This window comes from Vipera ursinii, assembly GCF_947247035.1.
Source record: "Vipera ursinii genome assembly, chromosome: 2".
Taxonomy (NCBI): domain Eukaryota; kingdom Metazoa; phylum Chordata; class Lepidosauria; order Squamata; family Viperidae; genus Vipera; species Vipera ursinii.
Genome location: NC_139513.1, coordinates 236,459,809 through 236,474,563, shown reverse-complemented (window position 1 = coordinate 236,474,563; position 14,755 = coordinate 236,459,809). Strand labels below are relative to the sequence as shown.

The following is a 14,755-nucleotide window of genomic DNA, read 5'->3' as shown; positions in this document are numbered from 1 at the left end:
CCACTTCCAAATATAGCAGCAGTTCTACACATATTTGTTTGTTGAACTTGGGTATACAGGGAGGGCCTTCTTAGGGTACCGCCGGTCAAGGAATGCCGGCGGGTTATCCCCAGGGGAAGGGCGTTCTCTGTGGGCGCGCCGGCCCTTTGGAACCAACTTCCCACGGAGCTTAGGACTGCCCCCGACCTTCGCTCATTTCGCAGGGACTTTAAAACTTGGTTTTTTTGAGCAGTCTGGCCCAGACTGAGGTGTTTTAATTATTTATTAATGGGGTTTTAGTTTAAATTCAGGGACTTAATTTAATCTTAGTTTTAATCGATTTTAACTTTGTATGTTATGTATTTTTAATTTTTCCCTGTAAACCGCCCTGAGTCCTACAGGAATAGGGCGGTATACAAGTTTAAATAATAAATATTGAATAAATAAATAATTTATATTGAGCTGTATCTTGTCTCGCACTGCTAATGGTCATATCCATTGTGAAGTCTTCTGACGGAGGCATTCATTAACAGAATAAAGAATGATTTTTTTCAGTGATACCATATAAGTCTGCAGGCCTTGTGCCATCCTCCAAACTAGTCTACGAATGCCTAGTATTTGAAGGGCCCCATTGTATTACCCTGACTGATGCTTCCTGACCACACAAGGATACCAGTTGGATACTGCCATAGGTGTGATGTCTTAAGCTACCTGCACTCACATTATGAGCATTTGATGTTCCAACACGGCTGAATTAGTCTCGTTTTCTCTTCAAAAAGTCATTTCTGATGTGGTTTCACATTTATTTTACTGTTTCAGATAAAGTCAGAGAGCATTCTCTGCAGCACACTTTCGGGCATGGGAGCACTGCAGAGTTAAAATGTTCAAAGAAATCCAAACTGGCACAGGTGGTTTGGAAATTCAAGGATGATGTGCTAAAAGTGGAAAGCCCTAAGTACCGTCTTCTGGAGAAAGCATTGCTCATCTTCAATTTGTCTGAGGGTGACAGTGGTGTTTATCAATGCCTGTCAGAGGAAAAAGTGAAGAATCAAAAGTTTTCTCAAGTGTTGGCTAAGCATGTTTTGCAACTGAAAAAAATCCAGCATACCACTCTGAGCCCAAAGCAGCCTATTCCACAAACAGAAGGTAACAAAGGGACATCCAGGATGGCTTTTTTTCCTACTGAAGGGTTAGCTCTTCACATTCCAACTACTCCAGTTGTACCAGTCACAACAACCAGGATAATAACAAATCCTCTTGTCCCAATGTTAATGAGCACTGCCTCCAATATTGAACGCTCCAAATCCCTTCTTGAGGTCCCTGAAAAGACCATGTTTCTAAAATCAAATGATAGTTCCCTTTTGATGTTTCTCTTTTTGTTCTTTTTTGCGCTGTTCTTGAGTCTGTTTGTCTACAATTGTTACAAAGGATATTTACCAGACCAGTGTCTGAAGTTCCGCTCTGCTATGTTACTTGGGAAGAAGAAGCCCAAGGCGGATTTTTCTGATTGTGAGCAAAGTGTGAAAGAAACCTTGGTGGAGCCAGGCAGTCTCATGACCCAAAGTGGAGAACATCCAAAGCCATCGCATGACACAGGCTATGAAACCGAAGCAGACTATGGAAATGGCCACATTCAGCATGATGAGGACCATTCGCAATCTTACAAAGATGTCAAGGACAAACCTTTTGATGTTAAGTGTGAACTGAAATTTGCTGACTCAGATGCTGAAGCTGATTAAAGGCAACAGGTCCCAGTTTTTCTGATGAAATTTTGATTGTCCAAAATTGTTTTTTTTTTAATACACTGCATTTTAAATGTGATAACTGGGCCGTAAAGGGCTATCTACATGTTGTTAGTTCTATGTGTGATACTTTTGTCATTTCATACCTGGATTGAACAAAGAACCATCTGCTGTGTTCTAAAAACCATTTTCTTTCACATTTATTTTTCTCATCTGTTCGTTGAATTTTTATTTTAAATGGCCAGTTGTAAATTTCAAACTTTTTCCCCCCTTGAGGTTGATTTAACATTTGCACATACTACTTTATTTCCTGTTTTCATAGAAAGTAAAATTAACACTTTTTGCAGATCCATGCCAAAAAGGATTTAAGTAGCTACAGCTTGCATATATTTAACTGCTGTTAAAAATCTAATTTCAGTTTAATTCCAAATTGGAAATAATATTTAGTTTATCAGATTGGTAAATTATAGGCTTTTTGTCCAGTTTTGGACATTTCTTTGCATTTAGTGATTTATAATGCTTAATGTACTGCCGTCATCGTATTTTGTCTGTTAACTATAGTTGATGAAAGAAACATTTAAGTTTTCTCAAAAAGTTTGTGTACCTTTTGTAGAATATGCTGTATATTGGGACAGGTCTGGATAGATTTGCATAAGGTTCTCAGGGATACATTTTGGTTAAATGATTTTGTTTTATTATTTTTAGAGATACTACTATGGTAATCACTATAAGTGCTCAATTTTGGATTATGGGGAAATGTAGCTTAGAAAGAGGTTTTTTTAAAAAAACAAAAATGTGTTAGACGCTGCCATACTAACTACATTTTGGGATTTTTTTAATTGGATGATGGGGAGGCACTGTCACCAAACTGCACACATTCTGAGAGCCTTGTGTGCTTACAATGCAGAATTTGACAAACATTGGATGGATGTCCCTGAAGAGGTGATAGAGACTACTTATTTTTCAATCTTTTTCACAGTTGGAAAGTAATCAGATTACACCACCCGTAGTCAACTTTGCCAAATGTTTTCACACGTTTGTCACATCATCCATCAACATTTGAAAAAAAGCAAGTGAAGAAACAAGACAGACAAACCAAAACTGCCCCCAAACTGTTTTATTTCTTCATGGGTTAAAAATACATTAAATGTGGTTCACAGTGGCACTATTTGTATGTAAAATTCTTTTGTGATGTACAGTTTTGTATTTTGCTGTCTCTGTGTCTCTCCTTTGTGATACAAGAAACAGGGAGGTTAGGAATAGCAAGAAATTTCCTTGCTCAGTAGGCAAAATTGTCCCCAAGGTTTTTTTGTTGTTGTTAACTCCCCAACCTCTCTTAGATGGTATTGCTGTGAATAGTTCTATATTTTGTATGATTCATTTTGCTTTTATTTTTCTATCTTAGCTATGTATATGTGAAAAGGTTATGGAATAAATATTGAAATTAATTGCATTCCATCTTTATTATCTGAGCTTTAGATTGATTTTATCACAATGAAATCCACAAATGTTTGGTTCCTTGTTTGGTGGACACAGAATGGAATGAAGACAGAATCCACATGACTTTCCTTTATATTTCTGTTTTCTATTTTTTCCTCTTCTTTTTCTTTCCTATGCACATTATTCCTTTGGCATGTGAAGTATTTCTTGCAGACTTTTTTTCCTTAGTGCCCCTTTCTTCTTTTTCCTTTTCTGTCCTCTTCTGCCACAGCTTCCGCTTCTGTAGCATTTCCACCTACTGGTACCTCTTTGTCCTGTGTTGGAAGTGATTTCCCTTCACCCAGCTGTCCCCAGTCTGAAGTTTGGTCTATCACAGATCATGCTCCAGTTATGCTGCTACCACCTTTCCTAAGTGACCAGATCCTGCATGTTAATGCTCATAGCACCTTCCTCCTCTTTTGTCAAGCCACAGGTAAGTCAGAAGAGCCTTCCGTTGGCTACTGCCTAGTTGTCAGTTTAATCACCAAAGTGCCTTTGTTTACATTTTTGTAGCATGCCTTCTTAAGCCTTCAGTGAGTTAGGAAGAAAGTTGGGCCATTAACTTCTTCAAGTGGTTCTCAACCTGTGGTCTGTGGACCTCTGAGGTGGGGGCCATGATGTCACGGGGTCCACAAAGGCTTGAAGAAATTATATGATTTAAATCTTGAGTTAAGTCTTGGGGGGCCCATGGTCCGTGGCTACAAAAAGTATTTAAAGGGGATCCGTGGTGAAGAAAAGGTTGAGAACCATTGAGCTACTGAATTATGTCCTACAGGAGAGCGAGTATAGCTCAGCACTTGTTTTTAAGCTTCTCTGAACAGATAAATGTAACTGTAGGAATATTATTAAAACATTTCCCTGACCAGAATATATTCTATAATCTTGATTTCTTGGCTATGTTTTGTTTTTGTCTCTTGCATACATTTACTTACACACACACACACACACACACACACACACACACACACACACACACCTGGATGTACAGAAGTGATTCTTAGTGCTGTTTTAATAACATGCTCATACTGTATCTGAATTAAAAATAATTATATTTGATAGAATTATTAAGTTAGCTTTTGGTGAGGTGTCAATCATATACTTTATAGGAATAGAGCTCTTTTTATTAAGGATTTAGAATTTCATAGAATTGCAAAAAGTAAGGGTGGACGCGGTGGCTCAGTGGGTTAGGACGCTGAGCTTGTCGATCGGAAGGTCGGCAATTTGGCGGGTCGAATCCCGAGTGCCGCGTGACAGAGTGAGCACCTGTTACTCGTCCCAGCTTCTGCCAACCTAGCAGTTCGAAAGCACGTAAAAATGCAAGTAGAAAAATAGGGACCACTCCGGTGGGAAGGTAACAGCGTTCCGTGCGCCTTTGGTGTCTAGTCATGCTGGCCATATGACCACGGAGATGTCCTCGGACAAGCGGCTTTGTCCTTCGGCTTTGAAACGGAGATGAGCACCGGCCCCTAGAGTCGGAAACGACTAGCACGCATGTGCGGGGGAACCTTTACCTTTACCTTTAAGGGTGGAAAGGGACCCCAATTAGCTAAGCCATTGCTTTGCAATATAGGCAGCTTCCAGATGTATAGAGTTCAACTCCCAGAATTCTCAAAAATTGGCCTTAACAAATTGGAGAAATCTGGACTAGGGAAGTTCAACCCTCCATTCGATGCAAGAATCCATTGCTATGGTATTTCCAACAGAAAACTACTCATCCTCTGTTTATTCTCCTATGCGAAGGCAAGTCTAAGGATCTCCTAAGGATTCCCTACTCCATTATGTAGGGAATAACAACTGCAGGGTTTCCCTTAAAAATTATGGCAAGAAAGGTCATAAAATGGGGCAAAACGTGCTTGACAGCTGTCTTACTTAGCCCCTGAGTTTTGGGCTAAGTTGTGGCTGTAAGTTGAGAACTACCTGAATTCCATTAGTTTGTTGTTGTTTTTCTGCAAATGCTTCATACAATTAGATCTTTTTAACTGGTGCTCCAGCAAGACACCCAGATCTCTTTCATGTGCATCACTGTCCTGTATAATCTCCTAGATCCTATTCTTATGCCTTTTCCTGTGGTAATGAAGGGCTTTGCATTTACTTTTTAGTGCTTTCTGCTCATTGTTGCAGTTTGTCAAGTTCTGAATTTTGATACTGAGGTGGGAGTTGTCAAACAGCAAGGCCCTGAATCCCCAAGAGATCTCTAGCAACTAAAGACTGAATTTGTTAAAGCTGATGAGGCTTGCATAGGCAAAGCAGGGAGCAAAACTCCAAATTAATGTTAGGAGATAACGAAATCTGTGGGCAAAGCTGCCTGTCAAAAGCATCCAAAATTACAGCATTTATTTGGTTTTATTAATGATTCAGATTGCACAAATTCACTTATCATATCAAGAAGTTCACGGTATTAATGATTCAGATTGCACAAATTCACTTATCATATCAAGAAGTTCACGGTATTAATGATTCAGATTGCACAAATTCACTTATCATATCAAGAAGTTCACGGTATTAATGATTCAGATTGCACAAATTCACTTATATCAGAAAGTTCACGTATCTGTTGAAGGTTCTTTTCAGAAGAGATGAATGTAATCAGGTAGCAATACTACCTTTGAAACTTTTTATATTTAAATTTTTCTTTGCTGAAAAATTAAATTACTCCTTTCATGCATCCTGGTCTCCTCTCTGATAATTTACCTCTGTTAATACTTTATTGACTCATTGTTTTGTAAATTAGTCTTTAGTCTTGATGTTCTTATCTTTCAGCCTCCCCCTCTCTTTTCCCAGAGCAATTTGTTCTGCTTCTTCCAGCTTCTGGCTTAAACCATTTGTGTTGCCAGTCATCCTTGTGTCTAGAAGAGCATTATCTACATTTTCTACCAGGCTTGACAATCTGTAGCACCTGGCTCCAATAATATCTTGGTTGTTTCTCCTTCTTTGTATTAACAAGATGTTTTTAGAACCTTTGTGTACAATTCCTGGATCTCAGTACATATTGTTACTTGCTTACCCATAATGCCATTTCTCTCCTTGCCTGTTCTGCCCCTTTTGAATAAGTTACATCCTACAATTCTTGCATTCTGTTCATGATTTTCATCTCACCAGGTTTCCATAATACCTACTATAGTCACCTTCCTGCATTGAGAGTTCTAGCTCTTCCATGTTCCACACATTCACTTTAATTGATGGCAGGGGTGTACTGACCACTATTTAACATCAGTTTGAATCTGATTGGTTAATTCTGAACAGAGCCATATCTCTACTTATAAGAGAGTGTGCACACTTATACAACCACACTATTATAATTTTCCCCCCTAAAAGATTTCAGTTTGTTTCTCAACTTCTACAGCTTACATGCTATATTAAACATGGGAAAAATTCTGAAGTGATTTATCTTGATTTTTTTTACATCTCAAAAACCGGGCATTTTAATGAGTGTGTAAACTTTTTATACCCACTGTAGTCTTGCATTTTTTTGCTTCCACTCCCAGAAAGTGTTTCTCAATTTTCTGCTTATTAGCAGGTGCAATGTTATTCATGTCAACCCTTACTTGACTTTGCAGATTTTGCAAAAAGATTTTATCTACAATTTTTATAATCATTAGGTATCCCAAATCAAAACATTTTGACATACTTCATCAACTGGATGTGTGCTGGTTTGTATGAAGTGATTATTTTTAGGAGTGTCTTCATGAATTGTTTTGAGTGTCATCATGGATGTGTGATTTATTTCACAAAGAATGATTACACATAAGCCAAAATGGCAGAATCTTTATTCTTGGAAGCTCTCTAGGATGCATAGTATTAAACAGCACAGGATACCTCCATTGCTTGCCATATCAACTTTTCTGTAGGCCTTTAGAACCCAAAACTTTCATGTAAACTACATTTTTAAGAAGTACTTAATTTTTCATATTGTGCATAAAAGCAATTAGTTTCAGAGCTTTATTTTAGTCCTAGAACTCAAGCTAGGAGTTCAGGTAGTCTGAAGTTTCCATATCTTCCAGTGCAAAGATTCCTTGAATTGCTCTGCCTTGAATTCTTAAAGTGAAGCATTGAATTCTGCTTTCCTGCCATACCTATTTCTACAAATGCCTCTAGACTCTTTGGATCCAAAGCACTTCATTCTGCAGTTTTATCACCAACCCCCTTAAAGTAAGAAACCCATCTCAGTACAGCTCTCTGATGAGATATGGAGGCAAAAGGAACTAGTGGATGGTGAAGAGTGACATAAAGGAATGGGGAAGAGAAAGTTATATGTCTAATGCTTGGGAATAAGGATAGGACGTTGTTCAAACATGAAAGGATGAAGTGCAGATGGATAAAAGGGATTAGAAAAGGTTTGAGGAAAGCCCAGTGGAGGAGGAGGAGGATGTGTATGTGTGTGAGAGACAAAAAGAAAAGCAGCATCTGCTCCTGAGTGCAAGAAAAAAGGGGGAGGGGGTATTTCAGGGACATTGAGGAATGGAACTGTGGTTCAAAAATACGCCTGTGTTTTGTTGCTCAAGTTCCACTCCTTTCTTGTATTCAAGTTCTTGTTCGTTTAACTCCATCAATTTGGCATTTGAGGAGATGGGAGCCTTATAGCTAACTACACCCATTGTTCTGCGAATGAGCATTTCCATGCCTTAATTTGTGACAGAGCCTATGGTAGTTTTTCAATATTCCAAACATATCAATTGGCCCAAAATGAACAGTCCCATCGAGAATCTTGGTGCCAAATTGAACAACTGAATTGCAAATTATAGGTAGACTTGATTCCCAGAAAACTGAACTGTTGATTGTAGCCCATTTTAAAAAAAAATTCTGGGATGGTGGGAGTTGAGATTGTAAGGATTGCTGAATGCTTTTTTGTTATCAAGTTAATGCTGGGTGTAGAGTCTCCTGCTATGATTAATTTTCAGATGATGTTGTATGGCTGGCTTTGTCATCGTCATCAGCTGTGCTGAATCAGAGGTTGCTGTTTTTTCTCTGTGCTGTCTATTTTTGTCAGGGAGTTTCTAAGGCTGAGAGACTTGGGAGTAGGAAGTTTATAGGATGTTTCTGGCCTCAACATCATTCTCTTCTCACTCCAACATATGTAAAAAGATCGCAAGGAATATGTCCTCTCTTCTCTCCCAGCCTTTCTTTGATCCTCTTTAGAACTTCACTTCACACCAACCAAAGAGAGGTAGAAAGCAACAAGAGAGAAAGGTCACCTGGTCCTATGTTGAGAGCTTTATGGTCCCAGTTTAAAACCGTCTTTTCCCCTCCGTTTTGAATATTGTAGGGACTAACTAACCTCCTTCTAAGGGAGATGGGTGGCATACAAACAAACAAACACTGGATCCAGGATTTTAAATCATTATCTTCCCTGTACTGTTCATTAGAGATCTTTATTTAATTATTATTCTATTTCTTTAAAACAAATGCTTGAAACTAATTTGCCGCCTGATCTCGTTTAATAGGCAGATTGAAGGTAAAATGAAATAAGGCAATTTTCTTTCCACAGTGTTTTATCCACTGAAAACTGAAGTATGTTGGGAAACCCAAAATACTGAAATAATTACTGGAATGTTACTGCAATAGATGTAGTGCCTTGAACGAAATAGATAAATCCATTTGATTGTTTAAAATCTTCAACCGTATTCTGGGCGAGGCCCATTCCATATGTGGGGCCCAGGACAGTTTTCTGAATTACAACCTTTCCTGAAGAGGACTAAAGTTGTATGACTCTTCCTTTTGCTTCTACTCCTGGAGCATAATTTTTAATTACTATCTTCTGGACCAATTAAACAGTTACAATTCCTGAATAATGCCAGTTTGCATTTTGTAGGGTAATAGGAAGAGAACCCATTTTGGGGGTTCAAGAATTGCTGGGCAGTCAAAAAACCCAAGATAGTGACCATACGGCATAATGAAAGTTCCACTTTTTTTAATGCATATCATGTGTCACACATAAACAGGTGGAGCCATCATGGCCACCATCTTGTCTTTTTCTATAATCCCTGTGGAAATCCCTGAAGAATTGCTGGCCTGCTTCCTACATGCCTGGAGTAGAAGACACAGCAAATTATCCTTTTGTATGAAAAATGCTTTCAAATTTCAAAGGGCTATAGGTTTTTTCTTTCTCATAGTGGTTCAGCTCACAGCAACATGAGTCCCTCTCTGAGGGAGACGTGCGGTTCAAAATGTGAAAAAAATATATGAAAATGTTAGTGAATTCCTTCAGATGTAATTTTCATTTCTCACTGTTACCATGGTGAAGCATAACTTTTAGATTTTTTTCATGATGTGTCTCCTGAAGCCATTTTAGTCTGAGAACGGTGATTTTTAAAAATCTTTTTGGTTTTCTTTCAATTTACTTGGGGATATTGTGCTCCTAAGCATATTTTCTAGAAAGTGCTGTTTGCTACATCTGCATTGCTAATATGTGATATATATATACTGAGAAGTTAAGGTTCAACTATTGTCCCAATGAAAAATCCTTGGCTAGTCTTCATTAAATTTTCACTCGTGCTACTTTTCCATGTTGGGATGAGGATTCTTCCATCAGGGTCATTGAACTTATACACAAAAAGTGACTTTAAATAATCATTTAATCTCTTTATTCTCTTTATTCTCCTTGGCATTTTACCTCGTGCTTCTGCCTTGATTCTACTCCTATCTCTTATGTTGATTTCCATCCTCAATAATCTTGTTTTCTTCACCTTCAGTGAGACCTCATCCAACTGAAACTAGATTAACTCCAGCAATATCTTACGCTATAAATTGAACTGGGTAACAATAGACCTGCATCCCAATAATTTTACTTTTGAGAGGATTCACTATCATAATGGTTTTTCCTGGGCAAAACATTGTGAATTTATAATAATTAGCACACCATCATTTCAATCTTTATTCTAAGGTGAATGGTGCTTTAAAGTGTGCTTCTAAATCTGTAACTTAGTTGCAGGTTCTTTAGTCATCATTTCAGAACAATACAGAAATTTAGTGTTCTGTTTGTAATAGAAAGTACATTATTTTCTCCATAAGCAGCTCTGCAAAGTGTCATTTGTATTAATAGTTCATCATCAGTAATGGGAATGAGGACTTAAAAGAACTTTAACCTTTGAATTGAAACTTTTGCACTGAAACCTATGAAGAAAATGGCAGACAGCATTTTGGTTTATTTAACAATAACCTTTGCTCTCATGTAAATACAGATAGATCTGCAACCTTAAAAGTGAGAGGTTAGCTTCTGCATTATGACATGGAGCACAGTTTAAATCATATCTGCAGTGCACTTTTCTGGTGTGAAAAGAAGTACTTGGCTCAGATGTTGGTGTGCAATGCTGGAGCCCTAATAGACTTAGATACAATCAGCTTTGTATTTAAATTCAGCACTGATTTAATGCATAAAGAACTACAAATGTGCCTGTTTTATATTGAAAGCGTATGCCTCCATATTTTGCAAATTTATTACCCTAGATCAGAAGCCTTTTCCCCCTTCTGTTTTCTATTTCATGCAGCATATGTACCTACCTGCAAAGGAAATGTGGGGTGCATATGCCAGTAAACACTAGAAGAAATATACTGACATGTTTTCCTTTTGCTGGGAGTCATTGAGCAGTATCTGGATGGTCTGTAGGGATTCCAGGCATATAATTTGAGATCTCACTTTAACGAGTATTTTAAATTGATATGTGACTTTTGCATTTGATAATCATTAATATTTTTTTAATTCTACAAGCATCATTGAAACATGAAGAGAAATGAGAGTAAGTAAGATTGATTTTCCTTTAATGAAACATACAATATTCAAGGCTATCCAACTGGCTTGAGTTTAATGGTTCATTGCCATGTCCTGATCTATAAAATCATTTCCACTAATGCCATTCATCAACATGAATTATATCTTACAAACCTAAATTCAAACACATTACCAACTTTTATATCAACTCTTTGGGTGTCTATTTAATTTGCCAAAACATTTACTGCAGATAGAAATGTAAATACAAAACATTTTAGGAATTTTAGAAATTAAGCCAGTATGGCTTAGAGATCTGATTATACTCACACATTGTTCACCAATATTTCTTCTGCATGTTGAATTTTACAATTTTTTTAAAAAAAGTTCATTGCACATTTCCTTTTTACATACTTTTTGCCGATGACAAAACCCATGGCCATTACCTATGGTGTTTTAGGAACATGGAAAGTTGCAGACTAATATATCTGGAATACCTTAAGTTGCAGAAGAGATAATGGTTACAACTGTCAGTGTGAAGTATTTTTGGGGTATTGTGCTCACTGTTTTTACGATCATTGAGAGATGTATTTATGCAATCAAAAATTAGTATTTATTAGACCTTCATCTAAAGTCAAAAGAAAATTGCTCCTACTGAGAAAATAGAAGTTGTTTGTGCTGAAACAGGGGAAAATCCTGTTTTGGAGACTGAAGCCTTCATGGGAAAATGAGGAAAGCTGCCTGATTAGCCCTTCTTCAGTCACACCCCAAGTTGCTGTTTGGGAAGCTACCAGAAGGGTGTCAGCTGGATCAGAAGATATTTCTTTGGGATAGTCTGCTTGAGAAAGGAGCTATATGAATGAATAGTTTTTGAATGGCTCCCAAGAGCACTAACAATGTGAAAATAACCTGAGATTGTGGTGCCATTGGAACTGCAATGCAATGGTTTGCATCCAACATGAATGTCTTTCTTCACTTCTCAAAGCTTAGGTGAAAACCTCTCCCAAAATACTAGAAAAAGGGAAATGATTTCAACCCGATTCCACAATTAGAGGGTTTGTATTTTGCCTATATATTCAAAGTTCTGCTTTCAGTACCTTTGAACACAAATTTTGAGAACCAAGTGATTTAATATGACATAATATGAATTGTGAGGGACACATCCAACATAAATATATTTTGGAGCAACCATTTGTAATTTCTGTAGGGCCAAGGGTCAATCTTTTTTTAAAAAAATCAGGGATCATATTTACCAAAACAGATGTGGGCTCAAGACAAAAGAAACTAATTCAGGATAATAAAATTAAATATACTAAAAGGATGATTTGGTAGCACTTTTTGGAGGAGTTGTGAGGATCTGAGCTGTCATTTCTAGCTTTGGGTTTTGTGCTCGTTCTACTACATCTTCAGTATGTCTTTCTCCCTGCACCTTTGGAGAAAGGCTAGATTGAAAGTGGGCTTGCTTGCACTGTATTCCATATTGGATTAAAGGCAGGATATACATCTATTATATTAGCTCAATTGAAGGGCTCAAGAAACGATCGGGAGAAAGAATGCTTACAGCTAAACTGAAGTCTTCAGATGATAACAGTGGAAAGCTGTTGAGTGTTAGGGGAAGCACCATTGCATTATGGCTTTTGGATGGTGGCTCCTGTCTATTTATGGAGCAACTGGTTTCCAGAGGGAAAAATACCAGTTAGTTCAACTAATAAAAATAAGCTTGGACCTAACCCTAACCTTTGAAAGCTGTTTTTAAGAAATCTAGAAGATAATGAGTGCAGAAAGCATGGCAATGGGATTATGACATCATGCAGGTGGGTGAAAGGCGGCAAGGGCACTTCCATTGGATGTTCAGTTAATCACCAAAATATCTGGGAAATAGTGTTTCTTTTATCGATTTTTCACTAGACTTTGGAAGATCTCAGGATTTCTAGAAGATGCAAAAATATAGAGTATCCACCTGTTCCAGGGAGACTTTGCAATATCTTTGAGTTTTCACTTGTCCTAGTTGTATGACTGACCACTTTTCCACAGGGCCCAGAGACGCACATTTTGTATGGAAAAAAAATGGGCAAAAAATGGCAAACTGTGTGAAAGAGCAAACTCACGTGCTGTCCAACGGGCGAGTGCATCTCTTAAGCTGGGTGAAAGATGCCATAGCACACAATTCAGAATACACTTGCCTGCTGACCTCAAAATCTGGGAACAAAGCTTCTACCTCTTCTATCACTGTAGAAGGTAACGGGTCTCTTTTGGGCAGTGACTTTTTTTTCTTCAGATTTCAAGATGTCACACAGAGCTCTAAAGCCAATGCTACTCACAAAGAACCCTGAAGCAGAAAGTCATGAGCTGATCAAACCTAATGGGCCAGATTGGCTGCTCATTTCAGGTAACAAAAAGGGGACCCAGTGGGAATACACAGATTAATGATGTCAAGAATGCTGACTTGTTCCAACACAAGCAAATTGGCATCTATGCAAAATTAGCAGTTGGTGTTTAAAGGATGCAGCTGCATTGTTGCTGAGCAGAAGAAAACTTGGCAGCCTCCCGATAATTTAACACAAACAAAAATGCTGAAATGAGCACGTGTGGGTGCCTGGGCTCTAGCTAGAAATATTTTTCTATCAGTGTTATTGCACAATATACTAAGTTGCTTCCTTGCTAATCGATTATTTGAACGGCTATGTAAACGTTAAATATTTTCATAGCATCATATGCTTGCCCTAGATCTTTATAAGGGAACATATTATATAATTTTAAAAAAATATAAATATTTGAATGTTTAATAAGCATCTAACCCAAATCCCTCCCTCCATTGCTTACTATTTTTAGGTAGCAACTATCAAGACACCTGGTCAAGAGAGTTTGCTAGCTGGAGAAGTGTTATTGGTGATCATGAGAAACTGTTGGAAAATTGGAAAAATATATTGGTAGGTGTTGCATACAGGGCAGGTGGATTTGCATTTTGTTTAGATGAAGGAAGGGCATTTCATTTTGGCAGGTTGCCTAGAAGAAATTGTCAGAATTGTCTTAGTGCAGCACTGTTAGCATTTTCGCCACAAAACAAAAACACTGCAAGTCACAACGTACAACATTATTTGGGAAGTCTCGGGCTGGTCAGTTATCATTTCTAAATTCATATTAGTTATTTTGAAACCTGGCAAACCAACCTGTTATTTTTCTCAATTGCCACATTGGCAATAGCTAGCGATAGTTTGGATGTTTTTCTATATCCAGATCATCTTTCTTGTACTTTCATGATTCACCCTTAGGCACTCCACCGAATTCATATTGCCAAAAGCAGCAAATACACTGAAGAAAACCCATATTGTTAGCTCACTTTCATCATAAAATCCTTATTCCAGAATGCTCAGAGCCAATTGAAAGGACCCACAGCAGTCTAATATGACTGTAGTAGTTCAGAGTGCACTTTTATGAATTGCATGCTTACTAGTTTATTGAGAAGTTGCTGTAGTGGTCCATGACTATAATAAAGACTGAACTGAAATTGAGAATTTGAGGTGAACATGCAAACACTTAATTCCATGTAGAAAGTAAGATTTATGATCAGCAAGCTCAGGGACAAGCTGTTAAATCTATTACTGTATATTACTCATAATTAAAAGGCTTCTTCTGGTTCATATTTATTTAGGACAGTTGCAACAAAAATGGCAGTGTGAGATGCTAAAAGTGTTCTTGAAAAAGATACTCTGACATCGAACTAGATCAGGTATGACCCGTGCATCAATCATTCTAGAGCAGAAGACAGCAGTGAAAATAGCCTGTTACTTTATCAGCTGATATGAACAGTGTGTACTGAAGTGCTGCTATCAAGTGCTTGGTAAATATCCCC

General features: G+C 37.7%; 2 protein-coding genes across 3 annotated transcripts in view; one reads left to right on the top strand and one right to left on the bottom strand.

Annotated features, from left to right (window-relative positions):
• SEMA4D (semaphorin 4D) overlaps positions 1–13,446 on the top strand; it is a 78,071-nt gene extending 64,625 nt beyond the window's left edge. The window contains exons 15-17 of one of the 2 annotated variants that reach the window (XM_083353794.1): positions 799–1,125; positions 3,433–3,633; positions 12,937–13,446. In XM_083353794.1, coding sequence (XP_083209920.1) covers positions 799–1,125; positions 3,433–3,633; positions 12,937–13,235 — 827 coding nt within the window. In that variant the 3' untranslated portion in view covers positions 13,236–13,446. Of the gene's footprint in view, positions 1–798; positions 3,634–12,936 lie in introns of those variants that run through there. The other variant, XM_083353793.1, reaches the window with a different exon arrangement.
• The window catches only part of SECISBP2 (SECIS binding protein 2), a 61,162-nt gene continuing 47,396 nt past the window's right edge, over positions 990–14,755 (bottom strand). The window contains exon 19 of the transcript XR_014491339.1: positions 990–1,004. The gene's annotated coding sequence lies outside the window, so the exon portion shown is untranslated. The remainder of the gene's footprint in view (positions 1,005–14,755) is intronic.